Here is a 21763-nt window from a genome sequence, read left to right as displayed (position 1 = left end):
TCAGACTCAATGAGTACTTTGTTCTGAGTTAGTGGCCCTCCGGTGTGCCCCCAGTTTACTGTAGTTCAGACGCCACTGAAAGGGAGTGTGGAGTTCCTCTACTGTGGCAGAAAAGGGGTGCATGTAAGCCAATTGCCCTGCAGCATCAGCTGCAGTGGAGGTGGGGTGGAAGAGGAACCTGCTAGTAACGGGGGACCAACGCACACAATTGGAGTGGATGATGCCCTGTCCCTTCATTGTGTAAATTAAAGTGTTCCATCCTATGCATTACTGTGGTTTTTTTTTCCCCCCCTTGGCTACTCTAATACCAAGATGCAGTGAGCACAGGTGTTGGTACTTCTATTTCTAGTGGCTGCCATAGTGATGATGTTTGCTATCCTTTATGTAATGAGAGCCATTCCCTGGCATTGGAAACCAGTGCCTGCTGTTCTGCTTGATAATATTACCTCTAATAATATCTCTCAAAAGTACTGCTTCTTAAAACATCATTTAGAAATTATATCTCTAGATAATCAAAATGGTAGATATTAGAGATACCTTTTCTTTTCTTTTTGAGACAGAGTCTGCTCTGTCACCAGGCTGGAGTGCAATGGCGCAGTCTTGGCTCATTGCAACCTCTGCCTCCCAGGTTCAAACGATGATCTTCCTGAGTAGCTGGGACTACAGGTGTGTGCCACCACATCTAGCTAATTTTTTATATTTTTCATAGATACAGGATTTCACCATGTTAGCCAAGATGGTCTCAATCTCTTGACTCCGTGATTCGCCCCCCACTTGGCCTCCCAAATTGCTGGGATTACAGGCATGAGCCATCACGCCCCGTCACCAGGTTGTGTATTTTTAACATTTTCTAAATTTGTTAGTTATTGTGTAGTTGACCAACAATTAGGAAATTTATAAAAAATGGTGCAATAAATGTTTTTTCTCTCTTTACTCTGTGAGTGTGATAGAGGACATTATTTGTTATGATTCTCTTTATAATAGACTCTTCAGTAACAGATACAGTTATGCAACCAGAGTAATTCATCTATATCTCTCATGTATACAGACATCTATTAATTTTAGAACTAGAATTTATTTTTCTGTTTGTTTCAGTTGCTAAAAACCTCAGTTAAATGCGCAGCAAATATCCACTTAAGTTTTGCTTATATCTTCATTTTCATCTCAATTATACCTAAAGTTTTGCTGTATGTATTAGTTTTCTATTACTTTCATAACAAATTGCCAAAAACTTAGTAGCTTGCAATAACGCAAATTCCTTATTTCATACCTCTTTATACCAGAACTCTTTGTATGTCAAGCTTGGCTAGTTTCTCTGCTCCAGGTTTCACAAGGGCAAAAATCAAGGTTCACTCCAAGCTCATTGTGACTGTTGGCTGAATCCAGTTCCTTGCGGTTATAGGACTGAGGTTCCCATTTCTTGATGGCTATCTGCTAGAGGTTAGCATTTTCTCCAAAACACGTCGTTCCAGTCCTTACATTGGGGTTGCTACAGACTAGAGCCAATAATGATACGCCAGATTCTTCTCACTTTTGTAATGTCTCTGATTTTCCTGTCTGCCGCATCTATTTCTTTTCTACTGACTCTAGCAAGAGAAAGTTCACTGCTTTTGAGGGCTCAATTGAATATATTGGGTCTTCCTACGTAATTTAGGAACATCTGCCTATCTTTAGATTCATAAGCTTAATTATATCTGCAAAGTCCTGAAGTCATAAAAGGTAATATACTCACAGGTTCCAGGGACTAGGGCTTGGACAGCTTTAGAGAGGCCCTACCCACATCACTATATTTTATATATTTTTGAATATTGTTTTTTGATATATCATAAATAATATTTTTAAATTAAATAATTATTAGGCAATGTTCCAGTGACCTAAAAACTTCAGATTAACCTAAATGTGCAGAGAATCTGGTTACACTTTTGAAGAGCAAAATGTGATTTAAAATACAACATAATTGTTTCCTTTGTCTTAATTTTAGAATTAGGCATGTAAAATCGATATTTATAATAAACTTTCAGCATACATATATACCAAGGTTTATTTGTCCTATTTTGCTGCTACTTAACAAAGTATATGTATGACTCAATTATATCATTACTGTAGTCCCATCTTATCTGCAGCTTTGCTTTGTGTGGTTTCAGTTACCCATAACCAACTATGCTACCAAAATATTAAATGGAAAAATTCCAGAAAGAAGCAATTCATGATTAAGTCGTGTACCATTCTCAGTAGTCTGATGAAATCTCACCATCCTGCTAAGTCCTACCCAGGATGTAAATCACCTTTTTGTTGAGCTTATCCATGCTATATATACTACCTGCCCATCAGTCATCAACATCATCTGCTCCTGACATCCAACCATCAACATTGCTATGGCTTGGTGATCCCGGATCACCGAAGCAGCAGATCCTCTGACAGATCTTCAGAAGTTCAATATTGGTCTAACAATACATCACAATGCCTGCATCATTCACCTCACTACATCTATCAAGTAGACATTTTCTCATCTCACATTAACACAAGTGGAAAGGTAGGTTCAAGACTTCAAGGTATTTTGAGAGAGAGAAAGAGAGACCCCATTTATATAACATTTATTACAGTACCTTATTATAATTGTACTATTTTATTATTGGTTATTTTTAATTTTTTACTATGTCTAATTTATACATTAAACTTTATCATAGGCACAAATTTGTAGGAAAATATCACATATATATGGTTTGGTACGATCCATGGTTTCAGGCATCCACTGGAGGTCTTGGAATGAAACTTCCTGTAGATAAGGGGGGGTATTTTATATTACTATGAATTTATTCTGTCTCCTCTTACCTCTCTCCTTTCTGTTTGAGTTCATGAAGCAATTGCTTTACTGAATCAGGTTTAGTGTTTGCCAGAACCTGAAATCTTTTGACTCTGCAAAATACAAGCACATCTGCTGGTAAAAATTGCCCATCCTTTTCAGGAAGCCTCGCTGCTATCAGGAGGGTTTTTAAAACAAAAAAGTAAGATTGAATGTGGGCCAAAGTACTTACTAGTTTTAGAGTCTTTGAATACTTAAACAGCAAAATAAACTTCTATTCTGGTTCCTCATTTGTAAATGAGTTTAGTATTAGCTCCCTGATTGGACTATGAATAATGACCGTAAACTGTTTAGCATTGTGTGTGGAATATAGTTAATAGAAAGTCAGTGAGGGGGGATGCTATTTTTCCTAAGAAGACTTTTACTAAAGGGTATCAGTGAGAGACATGCCTTTATTGTTAGAAAATATGAGTTTTCTTTGTGCATTAAAAACTTGATTTCATTTGTAGCCTCACAAGACATTCATCATAGTTAGGTTTCGTAGTGAATAGTCCGATAGATATGTCCACTTAATGTATTTACAATATCTTTCTCTGCATTCTTTCTTATCTGTGACCTTCTGTGTTAGTTCACTTTTCTTCTGATGAAGTTCATTATTCAGAAATTCTTGGCTGCATGTGGTGGCTCATGCCTGTAATCCCAGCATTTTGGGAGGCCAAGAAGGGTGGATTGCTTGATTCTAGGAGTTTGAGACCAGCCTGGGCAACATGACAGAACCCTGTCTCTACTAAAAATACAAAAATTAGCTGAGGATGGTAGTGCACAGCTGTGGTCCCAGCTACTCAGGAGGAGCCTAAGTCCGGGAGGCAGAAGTTGCAGTGAGTAGACATCATTGCCGCTGAACTCCAGCCTGGGCAACAGAGCAAGACTCTGTCTCAAAAAAAAAAAAAAAAGGAAAAGAAAAGAAAATTATTTTAGTGAGTGTCTGATAGCAGGAAACTCTTAAACGCTCTCCATTTTTGTCTTAAAATAGTTTGATTCATAACTTTATTCTTGAAAGATTCCCTCCACACCCCTTCCCTCCTCCTCACCGCTTCCTCCACCCCCCATTACACTGGATGTAGAATTCTATGTTGGCAGCTGTTTTGTTTTGGCATACTAAAGCTACATTTGATTGTCCTATGATTTCCATGACTGTCTTGAGAGGTCAGCTCTCATTCCAACACTCAATTACTTAAAGGAAATGTGCCCTTTTTTCCCCCCTGTTCTGGCAACTTAAACCATTTTCTTCTTGTCTTTAGTGTTTTATTGTTTTAGGCTTGGCTTTCTTTTTATTTAACATGCTTGGAATTCATCTGGCTTCTTGAAGCTATGAAATGGTTTTTATTTTTATTTTTTGAGACACAGTTTTGCTCAGTTGCCAGGCTGGAGTACAGTGGCACCATCTCCGCTCACTGGACCTTCCACCTCCCAGGTTCAAGCGACTCTCCTGCCTCAGCCTCCCAAGCAGCAGTGACTACTGGCGCATGCCACCACACCTGGCTAATTTTTGTGTTTTTAGTAGTGATGGGATTTCACCATGTTGGCCGGAGTGGTCTCAATCTCCTGACCTGCCTGTGATCTGCCTGCCTCGACCTCCCAAAGTGCTGGGAGCCACTGTGCTTGGCCAAAATAGTATTTTTCTATCAGTTGCGGAATACTTTCAGCCCTTTGCTCTTCTAATATCGCCTCTACCCAATTCTCTTTCATTTTCCTTTTGGAACTGTAATTACATGTTTGTTAAATTTTCTCATTCTATCTTCCATGTCCCTTAAGTTTGTTTCTCTTTCTCACTCTCTCACCGCCTCTCATTCTCTTAATTTTTCATCTATTTTTTTTTTCTCCCAGTGATACTTTTGGATAGTTTCTTAACCACTCACAAATGCTTTTTTCATGTGTGTCTAACTTGGTTTTGTAATCTGATATTAAACCCACCCATTTAGTTCTAGGTTTTGCTTATTGTAATTTTTATTACTTACATCTCTGTCTTCTGAAAATAGATTATTTTTAGCATCATTTTCCCTAGAAGTGTATTCAAATCTATCTGTTGTTTCTTTAAATATAGCCAACAGAATTATTTTAGAATATATGTCTGATAATTTCTACAGATAAGTTCTATTTTCTACTGTTTGTGTTCTCACTCAAATGTTTTGTTTTCTTGTGAACTTCATTACCTCCTATTTTGTATTGGTCCCTGATTTTAAAAAATTTACGTAGAGATTTACTAAGGCATAGAATAATGGCGACTTCCTCCAGAGGGAGTTTGTGTTTGCTTTGGTCAGACAGCTGGAGGTTTTACCACACCAGATGTTTGGTCCACCTAACTGATAGAAACTTGGCTGCACATCTGAGCAAGAATTGGTTTGTGATTTCAGCTTCTTGAAAAAAAATTTTTTCCCACCTCTGCTCAGTCCTAAGCAACTTCTCTGTAGTAACTTGGTTTTAGAAAGGTGAATAGGATCATTTAAGGTTTCAGGTTAATGTAGGGAGGGTTTTCTTTCTGTTAGATTCCAGGCCTTGCATGTTTCCTGGATTTTCACTTATTTTTCCAAGTGAAAATGTCAAAAAATAACGTGTACTAGAGCACAGATGCCAAAAAGTAGCTTTTGCACTATATATATTCCCATATTCGTTGGATTTGGGGCTGTGTAATTATCTAGTAAGTTCTTCAGTGCTTTTGATTTTTTTTCAATCTAGCATTTTTGTTTTTGTTTTTAGTATCAGAGTTGTTTTATCTTGTGTTGGAGGCAGAATGATGGCTCCACAAATATGTTCATGTTTTGATTCCCAGATCTGCAAATAAGTTAAGGTTGCAAATCAGCTAACCAGAGATGTGGAGATTATCTTAGATTGTCCAGGTAGGCCCGATGTCATAATAAGTGTTTTTAGAAGTGGAAGAGGTAGATGGGAGAGTCAGAGTGAGGTGATCTGAGAAGGACTCACTGGCTATTACTGCTGTGAAGATGGAAGAGGAGCATGAGCCAAAGAATGCGGGCAGCCTCTAGAAGCTGGAAAAAGCAAAGAAACAGATTCTCCCTTAGCGCCACCAGAAAGGAACACAGCCCTGCCAACACCTTAATTTTAGAACAGTGAGTCTCATTTCAGACTTCTGACCTCTGTAACTGTAAAGAACTAATTTGTGTTGTTTTTAAGCCATTAAGTTTGTGGCTATTTGAAAGAGCAGCAATAGAATAATAATATACTCCGCCTTACCAGAAATAGAAGCATGCCTTTATTTTATAAAGAAATATTAGTTAAATACTAGAAGTATGGAAATAACAAAAATGTAAATTTCAAATTTCTGATGATTTTAGACACATTACTTAAAATATTGTAATAGCAAAATAACATGATACTAAGAAAATAAGGACATTTTATCTGATCCAATTATTTAATTTCATTTTTTAGTATTAGGAACTGATACTCCTTACCTTAAATCCAGATTGATTTATAGCTAAAAAAACAAAATTTTCCAAATGGTAACCAAATATACTATTTCTGGCAGAGGATAGAAACTGAATTTTTTTGCAGGGCCCCTTACTCCAGAGTTGTAAAGCTAAGAAGGACTTTTTTTGCTAAAAATATTATCTTGATATTTTTAGCAAATAAAAACCTAAATAACCACAGCTTTGAACATTTACTACATCCAAGTTTTTGTGAGTGCTTTTACATTTTTTTAAATAACATTACTGAATCAAATTATTCTTTAAATTAAAACCAAACTTGATCTATTTAAAGTGTGCCAAGTTACTCAGCCTCACTGCTATGTGTTTGCTCATAGCAGCTGCTAATCCGGAAAGGACTGGCACTGAGCATGTGGGGAGCTTGGGAGTGGAATCCTGTGACACACCATGATGAGCAAAGATTTCCTTCCAGACAGAATATGATATATTATTTCATCATAAAATTTATATGGAGCTGAGGGATATAAATGTATGTAGTGTTAATTTGGAAACCTGCAAAGATGATATTGGGAAAATTAAACCTTCTACTGAACCTGGAGCCAGTACACTTTCCAACAGATAACATATTTTTTAAAGGTGGGGAACAATGTTTATTAAATGGCATACTGATCATTGATTGAGGGACGTTAGGCAAGCCAGTTACGTTCTCTGGTCTTAATTTGTATTATCTCTAAATGATGAGGTATAGATATAATAATAACTAAGGTTATATTCTCTCTAATAGTCTATTTTAGAGAGGGTATATATACACTTCTATACATACATATGTATGCACCTATAATATTATTACATTATAAAGAAAACATTAATAATTAAGGACCTGTCTTGTCCTTAGTTTGTATTTCTTTAAAAACAGAATTCAGGCCGGGCATGGTGGCTCACACATGTAATCCCAGCACTTTGGGAGGCTGAGGCTGGTGAATCACAAGGTTAGGAATTCCAGACCAGCCTGGCGAACATGGAGAAAACCCATCTCTACAAAAAATACAAAAAATTAGCTCGGTGTAGTGGTGGGCACCTGTAATCCCAACTAATCAGGAGCCTGAGGCAGGAGAATCACTTGAACTTGGGTGGTAGAGGTTGCAGTGAGCTCAGATCGTGCCACTGCACTCCAGCCCGGGTGACAGAGTGCTACTCCATCTCAAAAAATAATAATAAATAAAAATAAATAAAATAAAATTCAATGAAAACAACACCTAACGTACATGGGATAGATGAGATCTTATGTTGAAGGGCAGGGAAAATGGAGAAAAGTATATTTCAGTAGGGCACTGGACTTCAAAGTTGGCTTAGTTTTCTCCCACCCAGAAAGTTTGTTTAATAACTCCTTTGTTTAATAACTCTTTTAATATAGTTGAAGATTCTCACAACACAGAGAGCTGTTAAGAAAATAGAAAGTATTTCCCCTCTGCTGCTCATCTTTTATTGGTACCTACTCAAAAATTTGGAGACGTACTCCTATGGAAAAAAAATGTTGGCCCTATGCATCTTGCCTGTCTGTAAAACTGCTCAGTAAGGATAATGATGATTCTTCATTATGTGTGCCTGTAGTTGCAATTAAGATGTTCACGCAAAGGAATTTTAGCAGGGCTTGTCCTCCTAGAAAGGCCATGCCTCTTTCATACTGAACATTTAAAAAATAACTAGTCTAAGGAACTGTTGCTGATGAACTATTGCTTGATGGGGCTGATGGAGCAAATGATTTCAGCCCAGTGCCTGAACACTTGGGATAAATACATGAGTAGTAAAGTTGCTTACCATTAAGGAATAGTTAAGTGTTTAAGTTGTCAATTCAAGCTAAAGCACTCCATTTGACTAACTGTAAGTCTGGACTTTGAAGTCAAACAGATTGGATTGAATCTCAATTTTACCATACGTTGACTGAATGCATTTGATTAATTATTTAAACATTGTGAAACTTTGTTTCTTTATCCATAATATGTAAAAAAACACTGCTAGCTTCCAAAGGTTATGTGAAAGCCTTTGAGACCTATAAAACATTAACACATTAATTGTTACATTTTCATTGTATATGCTATAAAAATAAAAGCAACAGATACAGGAAAATCAAAGAGATTTGTTTAACAGAGAAATATGTGATTGCATAGTGATTGCATTGTTTAACATTCTGATGAAATATCACTCTGATGAAAAATAATTTAAAGGAAGAAATCTTTTTAAGAAGCTTACAGTAAATTGAGACAAGCAAATGACTTGAGACAAGCTAGCAATTACTCTGCATAGTGAAAAACACCATGATGTAGGTAGATGGTAAGCAAACTTATAAGAGTACAGAGGTGAAATCTGATCTTGGCAGGTCAGAAAGTTCTTCTCAAATGAGGTAAATGAGCAAAACCTTAAAAAGGAAGAGTGGGAGTGAGGTCTGTAGGTGAAAGGGACAAGGGGAAATTTTTAAATAGGAAAAAATATGCAAATTAATAACAAATTATTTGTATTCAGAGAGCAGCTGAGGATTTGAATTGATGGTGCTTGTGTGAGGGGTAAAAGTCTGATTGTTAAGGGATGAACATATAGAATAAGCATAATTTACTACAGTGTGAAATTTTGAGAACAGAAATACTTTAAATAAAGCAATGACATAAATAGATTTGTTCTTTTAGAAATGTTTCCTGGCAGCCTGTGGGTAATGGATGGAAAACTGAAGGGATACAGTGAGGACCAGCAAGCCTGGAGGCATTGAAGCTTGTGGGGAAATTCCAGGTGTTTAGAAAGCGGTGAGAGACTAGAGTTAGGCCAAAGCATTATCCTTTACGAACTAATAGGATTGACTAAGATAGAGACATAAGAGAAAAGCTCCAGTACCTTTTATTTTTTTTTTATTTTTTATTTTTTTAAGAGACAAGGTTTCACCATGTTGGCCAGGATGGTCTCAATGTCTTGACCTCATGATCCGCCCGCCTTGGCCTCCCAAAGTGTTGGAATTACAGGTGTGAGCCACCACGCCCGGCCCACACTTGTTTACTTATTGGTCAGAGGTAGGGTTTAAAGGGAGGGATAGCTCTTACTTAGGCTTGTAAATTTCTGATTGGTGAGTCCATGTTTGCCCTGAGATGGAGACCCAGGAAAGGGTAAGGATCTGAAAGGAGAGATACTGAGTTTATTTGTTGGCATGTTTATTGTGAGATATCCAAATCTCAGTTGCAAATCTGTAACTCAGGAAAATAGGTGAGAGCTGGAGGTGTAAATCTGAGTGTCGGTTTGAAGACAGTAATTGAAACTATATGCATAGAAGCAATCACCTTGGGAAATATGTTATTGTTTTTCACTTTAATACAATTATATGATGAGGTAATTATAATATCCTTTCTTACAGGTTTCAGAAGAAAAAGCAACTACTGTATTTCAATGATTTATTTCAAAACATCCTCATTAGTTTTAACACAAATCAGAGTCCTGTTGTTTTAGAGTTTAATTGATTAGCCCATCTAAATAAAGAAGTTTGATTCACAGCTGACACTGGCACTTTTAGATTAAATATTTTAAACTATATTTATCAATAATGGTAGATGCCTATTTTAGCTTTTTACCATGTGATAAAATTGGTGATTCAAGGTTTCTTGTAAATAAAAGGGCTTGGCTTGAAGACAGGTCATATCGAACAAGAATTCACATGTTTTATGGCCACAGAGCAGTCTGTCATAAGGGAATATAAATTATATTTTTACCTCTTGCAAGACTGTTAAGAACTAGGTAACTAGTGTGAATAACGATATTGTAATATATGAATGTCATCATCATTACTAGTAGATTTGTCTTAATAGTGATAGGTGAGTTGCAAAATTACAAATGGAAACATTTTTTGGAATCACTTTATAATTGTTTCATTTTTGAATAATTTTCTGTGTAGACACTTGTATACCATTTTGATATTAAAACCTACCAAAATACGATATGCTTTAATGATTTTTATTTCTCATGATTGTAACATATGCATTTAATATTGCGAACTATTTTATAAAAAGAGTTCATTACCTCTGTTATGATTATAACTTATTCTAATAATATTTTATACACTAACTATATAAATTATGTTTCTCCAACAGCCCTTTCTAATATGGCATACTTCATAATAAAGTCGAAATTTTAGTTTAGGGACGTATTCCTCAGCCTATGAGAACTAGTACAATCTAAAATAGTAGGTGAAAACTTAAATTGTGCTAATTCTAAACATTAAAATCTAACTATTTGAAGCATTAACAATCCTTAATAGTGTCATAAATCACATTAACTTTTTAGCAAGGTAACACAAATTGCCATATTTTGTAATGCTTTTTTTACACAGTCATATTCTGTTAGAAGTAAATTTGGGCTCCAGGCCAAGGAGAACTTTGGAGAACTTTTAAGTCTGAGAGACTGTCTCACAGCTGGAAACCACCCCAAAGTGGATTGATCGCAGAAGAATGTGTTTCCTATTATCCAGTTCTCTACCAAACTCTTTTTTTGTAGCTTGAAAATAATAAAGATTTTGTAAGCCCCAAGAGGTCTTTTTTGATCCATGAATGAAGTTACCCTGGATTCATATAACTAAAATCCGACTTCCTTTCAGGCACTGAAATTCAAAACCCTTCCATTTATTAGTATAAAATAAAAAAATTCCTTCAACAATGTCAAAAACGTTGCATTTAATGAAGCCAATGTCAATGCATATCAAAGTTTTGATTCAATTTAAGACGAGTACAATATGATGTAAAGGAAATGTAAAGTGAGTAATGGCAGTTGGTTAATTAAAGTAGATATTGAAGGATGCAGTCAGTTAGCCTTGAAATTATTCTTTAAAGTTTTTCTTGGTCAAATGATAGACTTTCTTAAAGTTATCATAAAATTTATTTTAAGCATATTTAAATGTTTAGAATTTATGAATTACCAGAAAAATAAGATATCTGATATTTTGTTTGCTTTAAAATTTTGTTAACCAGTATTTTAAAACAAAATTAAATCTTTAAAAAAAGATGTATTGTTCTAGCTCGTTCACGTACCCATAGTGCCATTTTACTCAGGATTCATTGCACATTCTTAATACTTTTCTGTAGGAACAAAGCAAGTACCATTTATAGAATCTTGTATATGGCTTTTCTAGAATTATAGTCTTCATTTACAGTGACACAGTAGAAACAGTTGCTTATATAAATATAGTACCCTAGTAAGTTAGTTGCATGTCTGAAGTAAAATCCAGATCTTCTTTACAAATTCTATATCAGTTATATAGTCAGATCATATAAATATATAGAGAAATGTAATTTCGAAGTAATTTTCCTCAGAGTAAAATTGGAAATTGTTATTCATATTTAATATAACCATTTGAGTCACAGGAAGTAACTACAAAAAACACGAGGTTTAAAAACTGGCACAATCACTCATTTTTGCCAGGTGAAAAGAAATTGATGCAACATGTTGAACTTTGATCATTCATGTTTCACCAGTGAACCCAGATGCATGGAAAATACTTTACTCAAATTGCTCACAATAAGTGCCAATTCTCATTTTTCCATATCAAGGAGAAATGGGGATATGGAAAAATATATAAAATTGGCAGATAATCTTCAAATCTTATTTTAGACAGTACTTTTCACTTCCTGTCGTATCAAACTTTTTTTTTTTTAGCCAGATCTCCTAACAAAGTTGCCTTCTCCTTGCCCCTGGCTGCCCTCTGGTGGAAAGCAGCAGGATGGTTAAAGGAAAATAAGGAGAAAAATCCATGGAGAGGTGATGAGTCAGTACTTAAGATAGGTGCAACCACAAGTTATTGGATAATCACTTCTAGTAACACTTTTTAAAATTTATTTCAAGTATAACTACATATTCTTAATATTAAATTTAGTTTTAACTACTAGAGACGGCAGGAGGGAATCCCTCCCTCGGGGAAGGAGGACGCAAGAGAAAATTGTTATCCATTGTGCTCTCCAAGATCTAACTAAATCATTTATTAGAGTTGACTTTCTCCTTAAACATTTTGTGTAACTGAAAGAATAATAATAATATTGCCTCAGATTTTCATGAGAATATATGATGGTGGGCTAGAGGAAGGCTTACTGTTTTCTAATTCTGTATTTTTTAGTTGACAGTTTATTGGTAATTTTATCTCCCTTCGTGCAGACAACATCCTATAAAATAAAAATTTCTGTTTCTTTGAGTTCATTGGACTATTGAAAAATCATGGCCCTATAAAGTTTGAATTAGGGACTCTTGAAATAGATAAACTGAACCCTTGACTCATAACCAAATCCAAATAAGTAAGATTTTTATCATAAATAACCTGACAAACCCAAATCTTTCCACTTTATCTTCCTTATGTTTCCATATGAAACTGACATATCAAACCCTAAATCACCACCATTTTACCAATAACAAAATTGAAAACTCAAAATTTTTCAGTTTTCTTTATACCAGCAGATTTGAGATTGTACCCAAAGTTTTTGTCCTGGTTTGGCCTTGAACTTCAGTCCAATGCTTCCCTTCCACAGCTGTTTGCTGGGTATGCTGTTATTTAAGTAATGGGGCTCTGTGGAGAAGACCTCCAGGGAATTGAGGGGATAGAGAGAGCTGGAGAAGAGAAAGGGATGAAAGAGACTTTAAAAGATGAAACAAATGTTTCGAGTTTATGTAGGTCAAGACATTTAAAGTTAACTTTTATTTCTATTGTAATGGGGGGATTTTTCAGCTATTAATGTTTTGAGCAGAGAGCCCACTTACAGAATAAAAAGCTAGGAGAATGCCATCAAGCATTGGATAAAGGCATTGACATGGTACTGTTACATGTAAAAGAACTGAAAATTGAATTGATGTAAATTTTATTTTAGACTTGGGCCTCTAGGAGTTAATGGAAAATAGTGTTGGATATTTTGAGCTATTGAGGATATACCCACAGGCTCATTCTCTTCCAGGTCCATATCATGATTTTAACAATAAGTATAAGAAATTGTCAGAAAGAGAATTGATCCTCACAGTTAAACACAACAAAAATATATGTGTGAGGGTGGGAGGTGGGTAAGCAGGCAGGAGTATACATGCATGTGTTTCTTTGTATCTTTTCTTTCTCCCTAACATTTCTAAAGTCAGGGCTAACTTAATATTTCATTTTCCATCGCTTGTATCAAGTTCCCCAGGCTCCACTTCCTTCTTCTGCTTTTCAGCACCTTCATATCCCTCACATTCTTTTATGGCAGAGCACAACTCTCTCACTTTTTCTAACAAGAAACACACATTGCAGTTAAACAGCCGGGGTCATCCCCATGCTCACGTCACAGGTCAAGCAAGATCACTTACATTTTTTAGGGGGTCACTTCTTCTCACTGGGTGGGATATGACCTTTTTCCTGTTTCTAGAAAAGAAACCACCCCAGATGTTCACCACCACTTCTCTGTCTCTCTCTCTCTCTCTCTCTCTCTCTCTCTCTCTCTCTCTCTTTTTCCATTCTCTTCCTTGTTTGATGCCAAATACACACACTTGGACATTCATCTTGCTAGTATTCTTCTACTATGTTAATAAAAGATTGATCTTTTTGTTTCTACCTCATGTATCTTAAATACAAAAATAAGCCAAAAGTACCCAAAGAAAATCTGACATTTAATTACACTTCAAGGGATAGATACTTATTTTATAACTTGAATGTACCATCCTGAAAGCTCCTTGGTGTTTTCAGCATATTATAAATCTGTGCTGCCCTCTCCCTATCATCTGGGGACTGCACTTTCTTCAAAACCATCTGCATTTTGAGCTGTCTTTTGAGAAATCGCTGTAAGAATACGATTAATTCTCTTCCCCACGTGTGGATTGTTCCTCCCAGGTTTTCATTGACCATCCCAGACATTGGTCTTTCAAGATCCTTCTTCAGCTTGTCTCACTGAATACAGCCAAGTTTGCAGTGGTTTTGTACTGATTACAAATACATAGATATTTTCCTGACTTTATTTTTTACAAACATAGTCAAGATGTAATGCCTGCAGAAATTATTACTATCAATAACAATTTCATGGCTTCAATTATACCTTCTTTTTGAAGCTTAACTCTAGTTGACTGATCCGTGGCATACATAAATTGAACATGTACTGTATGACAGACAGCTAGTGTTCCAATTCCTGGAGGTACAGCAGTGAACAAAACAAAAAGGCTACTCTTCATGGAGCTTACAGACTAGTGAAAATAGACTTTCTAATTGAAGACAGCTAATATATTAGAAAACAAATACCTGCTTTATAACAAATACTGAGCTAAAAGCTCTATGCCAGTCTTCTTGATTTATGCATTTTTTAACTCTCATTTTTGAAGATTATAATTTTTAAGTAACCTTTGCATTTTTCTTTCTGTATTGTATTTCTAAGTTTGTTCTTATTAAGTTCTAGAGTTAGAACAAAACAAAAAATTTTGAAATAAGAAAATTTGGTAAAAATACCATATACCCTTTGTTGCCATACCAACTTTATTAAAGAACGTTAATACCCTGTTAAAAATTCATAACCAATATAATTTTTGGAAAAAGTTCACTGTGTAATTATCTGGTTAGAAGAATAATTGTGTAAATTAAAATCACATTTCTCTTGAGGTAACATATTTTTCCCCAGGAACGTTTCTTCATTTCAGAGGAAAAAAATGTGATGAAGACCGAACTAATAGTTTATCTTAAAGAGAAATTCTTAAATTTTATCTTTAAAAATCTAATAAGTATCAATTTATATACTCAAAAGGATAGTTAATATTTTGATTATGAATTACTATAAAATAAAATGTTAGCAAAAATATGGCATACTTGTATGTACCAAAAGAATTTCACCAAATCTCATGATGCTATATCCACTTAAGATATTTTAAGTAAAAAAAACAATCAGAAAAAGTTGAGGAGCTCTCATTAGGTCCTCTCCTCTGATAGCATTTCCCTTCTTTTAGCACCAGAAGTAACTTCAGGCAGAATGACATTTTGATTTTCATGAGCCTGAGGAACTTTTGCCTTCTTGAGCCCATTTCTATGTAATAAAAAATTGTACAACTGTTAAAAAATTTAAGTTAAAACATTATAATTTACAACTATATTGATAAAAGGATGGATGTAATTGAGGATGATTTCATTATTATGTATCCAATATTACCATACTCATTTTTTCTTCTGATTTTAAAAGAAATGAAAATTAAAACATTTCCGTTATCCTCTAAAAATATCACAGACCCTTACCACTCTGGCTCTTGTTCCCAGTGGATGTCAGCCCCAAATTCAGCCTTTTTGCATTCCTATGCTTTTGCTTATATAGTCATTTATATAAGTTAATTGTTAAAATACCACTCGTTGTATTGATTTTAGATAATGTTTTGAGAACTAGTTGTATAATTTTGGTTGGCTTTAAAAAAAATGAGCAAACAGTGTTAGCCTTTATTTTGTGAACATATTCAGCATTTTCTTTTTTCACTGCTTTTTTTTCTGTGAGGTGGAATCTCCCTCTGTCTCCCAGGCTGGAGTGCAGTGGCACAGTCTCTGCTCACAGCAACCTCTGCTTTCTGGATTCACATGATTCTTCTGCTTCAACCGCCCGAGTCTCTGGGATTACAGGGATTTGCCACCACACCTGGCTAATGTTTGTATTTTTAGTAGAGGTAGAGTTTCAGCATATTGGCCAGCCTGGTTTTGAACTCCTGATCTCAAGTGATCTGTCTGCCTTGACCTCCAAAATGCTGGGATTATAGGCATGAGCCACCGTGTCTGGCCTGCATTTGCTTTTAAATCACTATCAGTAACACTTTAAATTTTACCTGCAAACACATACAATCCTTGAAATAATATAAACATAGGAAAGGCTTCTTAAATGTATGATTATTTTCCGGAGCATAAAAAGGTATTTTCTTATGTTCTCCAACGGAAAATTCCTCTGTGTGAATATGTGTGTCTATTTAAGAAAGAGACAAATTCAGCTGATTCCTTAGTGTAACTTAAAATATACAGCAAATTTACACTAAAATTTTGGCGTGTTTGGAGATTAATCCCTGGAAAAAAGTACATTTTGCCACGGAGAGAGTGTGTGCTGCTGTTTGGCCCTTAAGTTCAGTGCCATAATTTGTGTCATTTTTTTTGGAAAGCAATACTACCGAATGTCATCCACACCTTTAAGATTTGCTAATTTCCTCCAGGAGTTTTGCTGTTTCTCATGCCAGTTAGTGGTAGAAAAATAGCTTCTTCCATTCATCAGATGAGGTAATGCTCTGTTACTATTCACATTTGAGTGTAGTATGAGTGTTGTATTTAAATGATACGAACAAGAAGAAAAATAGCTGCTTGCTGTTGAAGATTATTTCTGTGCTTTCACTCTTTAAGTGTTTTTTTTAAATAACTGTAGCAAGCATTTTCTCAATTTTTTTTCCAGTTTTCTTCACCTTAATTAAATAACAATGAATGTGTCAGCCACTTGTTCTAGGCTTTGAAGATGTCGATAGAACTATGATAAATTTATCCCATCATGTAGCTGCTATGCCTAAGAATCTGCTCTGTTGTTCAAGATATCAAAATTTGGTTAGGCTACCAAACCATCAATCTCGACTCAATGTTGTTGAAAGACACTAATTTTGCTGTTGTGAACTTTACTGTAGTAGACCTATTTGCTTGCACCCAAACATACTCAGCACTCACGTTACCACACTTTATTTTTTTTCCCTCTCTGTCTGATATTTCTAACATGATTTTTTTTGGGTATCTCTTTGCATCCTAGCTATCTTTCCAAGTCTCAACTCAAATGCTATCGACTCCTTAAAATCTTCCTCATTTCCTTTCCGTTGCTTTCACCTTTATTTTTCCTTCATTCTTCTACCCTATCAAGATGGAAGTATTTTTGTCTTCTCAAATCCCACGCCTTTGTCAGTTTCTGTTTAATGGTATTCCCAGCTTTCTTCCTTATGTAACGATTTGCCCATATATTCTCTTCTTTGCATGTTCTTGTCTGCTAAGTGAGAGGAAAGGATATGTTGAACACATAACACACTTCTAATCCATGAAACACAGCGTTAGGCCTTTGTGAATGCTCATGTAAGAAATAGATAGCAGTCCTTAGTACTCATAGATTAGGTGCTGAGATAGAGAGTTGAGTAATTTACTATGTATCTTCTCTCCAGGTGTTCAGAGACTCTACTCCGTGACACAAAGGAAAAATACATTATGGCAAACCACTCTTACCAGTATTACATAGGTATAAACAGTGAGCACAGATCAGAGAGAAAAAGCCCTGAATTTTTGGGCAATGCACTTTACTTTCATTAAAGCAATACTCTTTATAGTATATTATTACATTTATTGTACAGACAAGATAACTGATGCATAGGGAGGTTAACTTGCTCAGAGTAAAGCACTCATGTAGCAAAATCACGCTTTGAATTTTAGATCTAGCGAATCTTAAAAGATGCGTGAGAAGAAGCATCCAATTACTTGGAGTGATGATGAAAGAGTGACTAGAGATCAATTTCAGAAAACAGGTAACACTTCAGCTGAGTCTTGAAAGATGCTTAGAAATCACAAAGTAGTGAGACCTGGGTGACAATAACAAGAACAGACCTGAGGTGTGAAATATCATGAGTTAAGATAAAAAGAGTTCACTGTGAGTGAGACAAAGAGTGAAGTAGAGGTGGACAGTAAGAAAATCAGAAGATAGTGGCCGGGCGCGGTGGCTCAAGCCTGTAATCCCAGCACTTTGGGAGGCCGAGGCGGGCGGATCACGAGGTCGAGAGATCGAGACCATCCTGGTCAACATGGTGAAACCCCGTCTCTACTAAAAATACAAAACATTAGCTGGGTATGGTGGCACGTGCCTCTAATCCCAGCTTCTCAGGAGGCTGAGGCAGGAGAATTGCCTGAACCCAGGAGGCGGAGGTTGCGGTGAGCCGAGATCACGCCATTGCACTCCAGCCTGGGCAACAAGAGCGAAACTCCGTCTCAAAAAAAAAAAAAAGAAAGAAAATCAGAAGATATGTTACACTAAGTTGTATTCCAAATCAGTAATAATAAATTTTGGCAAAAGAATAGAACGATCATTGTTGCCCTGTTAGATTGGAGGCAGGTATGACAATTAAGAGGCTATAGCTTAAAACTAATGAGTGGCTTAATGTAGAAAAACAGACTGGATGTGGTGGTTCATGCCTGTAATTCCAGCACTTTGGGAGGCCGAGGATGGTGAAATGTTTGAGCCCCTGGGTTCAAGAACATTCTGGGCAACATGGAGAACCCCAATTTTTATAAAATTACAAAAATAATCTGGGTATGTTGGCACGTACCTGTAGTCTGTGCTCCCAGGTAGTTGGGAGGCTGAGGCAGGAGGTTAAGGCTGCAGTGAACCATGATTGTGCCACTGCACTTCAACCTGGTCACAGAGTGAGAACCTGTATCAAAAATAAATAAACAAAAACAGACACACAAACAAAAAAAAACATAAAAGAGGTATGAGATAATTAGAGGATAATGTTGATGACACTGGTTGAATGATTGGCATGGTATGAAGGCAAATTATTGAGAGGAGAAAGCTGATTTAGTAGACTAGATGACATAGTTAAAATTATGTGTTGAGCTAATTAAATATTTGATTACTGCATTTTATATCACATTAGTACAATATAAGAAAACTGATATTGTCTGCCAGTATGGTGCTTATTATACACAAGTAGTCTATGTGTTTCTCAGTTTTAAAGATACATTCTTCAAAACCTAGAGGACATAAATTTGTATGTTATGGCATGGCTCCCTTTATGGGATATGTTACTGATTTATCTTGAATTAAAATATTGCCTTTAGAAGGGAATGATCTTACAAATGGACTAAAATATTTCCTTTCAACATCAAATTCAGCATTTAGTAAGAAGAAATATTTAACCAATGAGAATAGCCTTCCTGACTATTTGGATTTTATATTAGTTCAATATCTATTATTTATTCTTTATACAAACCTTATTCACTCATGTTTGCCTACTTTCCAGTCAATTCATTAAATGCATATAATTCTCTTTCCTTACAGGACAATGATTTCAAGGAAATATCCTTAGAGTAAATACATTCATAATTGTTTGGAAACCTTTCACAGGGTAATGATCAAAGTTTCCCAGGAAGGGGTAGGCTAGTTAGATATTTTTCTTTTCCCAGGAAAAGGATTATGCTAGTTGGATATTTTTATTTTGCTAATTTCTCAACTGCATGGCCAAATACAACACTAACTTCTCTGTGATTTACTCTGTAGTAAATAAGAAAAGAGGTGAACCTTCTCTTTAAAAATCTGCATGTTTTGGCAAGCACTTATGAGTCATTAGATGGTGAAAATTTACCACAGTGTACAGTTATAGCCCCATTTCTGTAATGATATTTGACTTGAAAAAAGTCCATTTAAAACTTTATTCCATAATGCCAATAACTACAATAGTAAAATGTAGCACCACCTAGGATTTATACACTCTTGTCCTTTAGAAGTATTAAAAGTATTTTCCATTTTCTCTGCCTACATTTTTTTCAGTCCTATGTCAGGAGGGTTGGTCTTTGATGGGAGATTCTGGGGATTTCATACTTAGACTGTCTTTCATACTGAAATTAAAAAGGCAAAGAAAAGGTAACTGGTGATAGGTTAATTGGAATTTTCTTGAGGTCTGTTCAGAAGGTATTTGTTGAGCACATATTTTCTTCTGTGTACTGATTGTGTGTTTGTGTGTGTGTGAGAGAGAGACAGAGACAGACAGATGGCTAGCTGGTATGAGAAAGAGAGGTTTAAATAACCATGGTATCTTTTCAGGTAGTCTGTAAATTTACATTCAAAGTACATTTGGGAAACAGGAAAAAGAGATTTGTTCCAACTGGAGGATCCTAGGAAGGCTATGATGATGTGGAAAAATGGAAGGAAGAACCACAAAACACTAGTTTTGGCTTCTGTAAGACTCAAAGACAGATTTCAGCACAGCTAAATTTGTAGTTGTGTTATGCAGCAAGTTATTTGGTCTTCCTGAACACCAGTTTCCTAATTTGGAAAAGAGAAATCAAGTGCCTACATTGTGGTTTGGGGTAGAGAGGGACTGGTTCAGAATTTACAGTTGTTTAGTATCTGTACTAGTTATTTCTTAATTATGTCCTTTAAATAATATGTTTGTATTGCTGTTCTTATTATGCTTATTATTACAAACATTATTTATCCTATTAAATAAGGAGGATAAAAACCATGACACCAACCATGAGGAAGACATTATTTAACAAGGAGGTGAAAAAAGAGTTGCTGTCTTCACTTGGAATGGATGGCATTGTGAGCAAGGGAATTTAGCTGTGATGGTACAGGGCATCCAAACCCCTACCACTGTGGTGCACAGGGAAGGAACTGTTTATATCAAGCTTCTAGTTGGAAAAGTCCTATGTAGTTAGACAAATGAGGAAGGCACTTGTCTTATATCCTCCCACATGTTCGCAGTCTGGAATTTGGAATTTAGCCAGATAAACTTGGGGCTTCTGGGATAACGTGAAATTTATGTAAAAGCCGTTGCAGAGAGTGGTCCTCTATCTCTGACATTAGCTGAAGAGTTACTCTTGTAGGCATAGAGTGGGACTGTATTGGTTGAGAAGTTAAACTTGGTGCTTGTATAGTCCCATTCACTCTAAAAGTCTGTAATTCTAGAATAAAAAAGACTAACATCTTAAGTCAGGTTATTTCTATATATTTTATTTTCTGAAACATTTTGTTTTGCTTGTAAATGTGTCTGTATGTAAATATAATTGAAGAAAATTTTAGATACAACAAAATTATCTGATTTTTAAAAATATTTTCCGGGTATTTATAGGACTTAAAGGCATAATTTTTAATGACCACAAAAAATATGTGTATAATGATAGCATTGAGCTCTGTGTCAATATTGATGGACGTTCAGGTTTCCACTTCCAAATTTGTTTTCACATTTGACTGTTAAAAATAAAACTGGGTTGAGCATTGCATTTCTTAAAAGCTATTTCTATGATTCTGTTTCCTCCAGTTAAGTTTCTAGAATTGGAATTCTTCAGTAAAGTGTTATGAACATTCTTAAGAATTCTGATAAATATACCACTTTGTTTTTGGAAAGAATTGTGACATTATACATTTTCATGAATGATGGTTGCTTATTAACTTTCACTACTTCCAAAATATCTATGTATTGTTGAAATCAAAATTATACTGTCAATAGTGAGAATGAAATTTTAGGTTTCATTGTAATTCTCCAACTGTTTGCTGATTGGAAGCTACAGTTGGCCTCCTCCCCCCATCACCCACATTTTTTTATATCTTTCCTTGCATTATTTTTCTCCTTGGGAATTACTGTATTCCAATTTATTAACCACACTAACTCATCTGGTTTAATGTCCATCTGTCCTGCATAAGGACACTACTTATTATCTATTTGCTGCCCTTTCTTAAGATTTAGAAAAATGCTTTGCTTACTTACAGTGTATGCTCAATAAGTATTTTTTTAAAAAACAAAT

The 21763-nt window shown here is 35.5% G+C and overlaps 1 protein-coding gene across 3 annotated transcripts in view; it reads left to right on the top strand.

The window, feature by feature from the left end:
• The window catches only part of AGMO (alkylglycerol monooxygenase), a 374417-nt gene that overhangs the window by 243746 nt on the left and 108908 nt on the right, over positions 1-21763 (top strand). Inside the window, exon 13 of one of the 3 annotated variants that reach the window (XM_074379554.1) lies at positions 710-11071. The exons of the other annotated variants lie outside the window; for them this stretch is intronic. Coding sequence (XP_074235655.1) covers positions 710-754 — 45 coding nt within the window. The 3' untranslated portion in view covers positions 755-11071. Of the gene's footprint in view, positions 1-709; positions 11072-21763 lie in introns of those variants that run through there. 3 annotated transcript variants of the gene reach the window in all.

This window comes from Saimiri boliviensis, chromosome 10 (genome assembly GCF_048565385.1).
Source record: "Saimiri boliviensis isolate mSaiBol1 chromosome 10, mSaiBol1.pri, whole genome shotgun sequence".
NCBI classification, from domain to species: Eukaryota; Metazoa; Chordata; class Mammalia; order Primates; family Cebidae; genus Saimiri; species Saimiri boliviensis.
The sequence above is the reverse complement of the archived record's forward strand: the minus strand, read 5'-3'. Positions and strand labels throughout refer to the sequence as shown.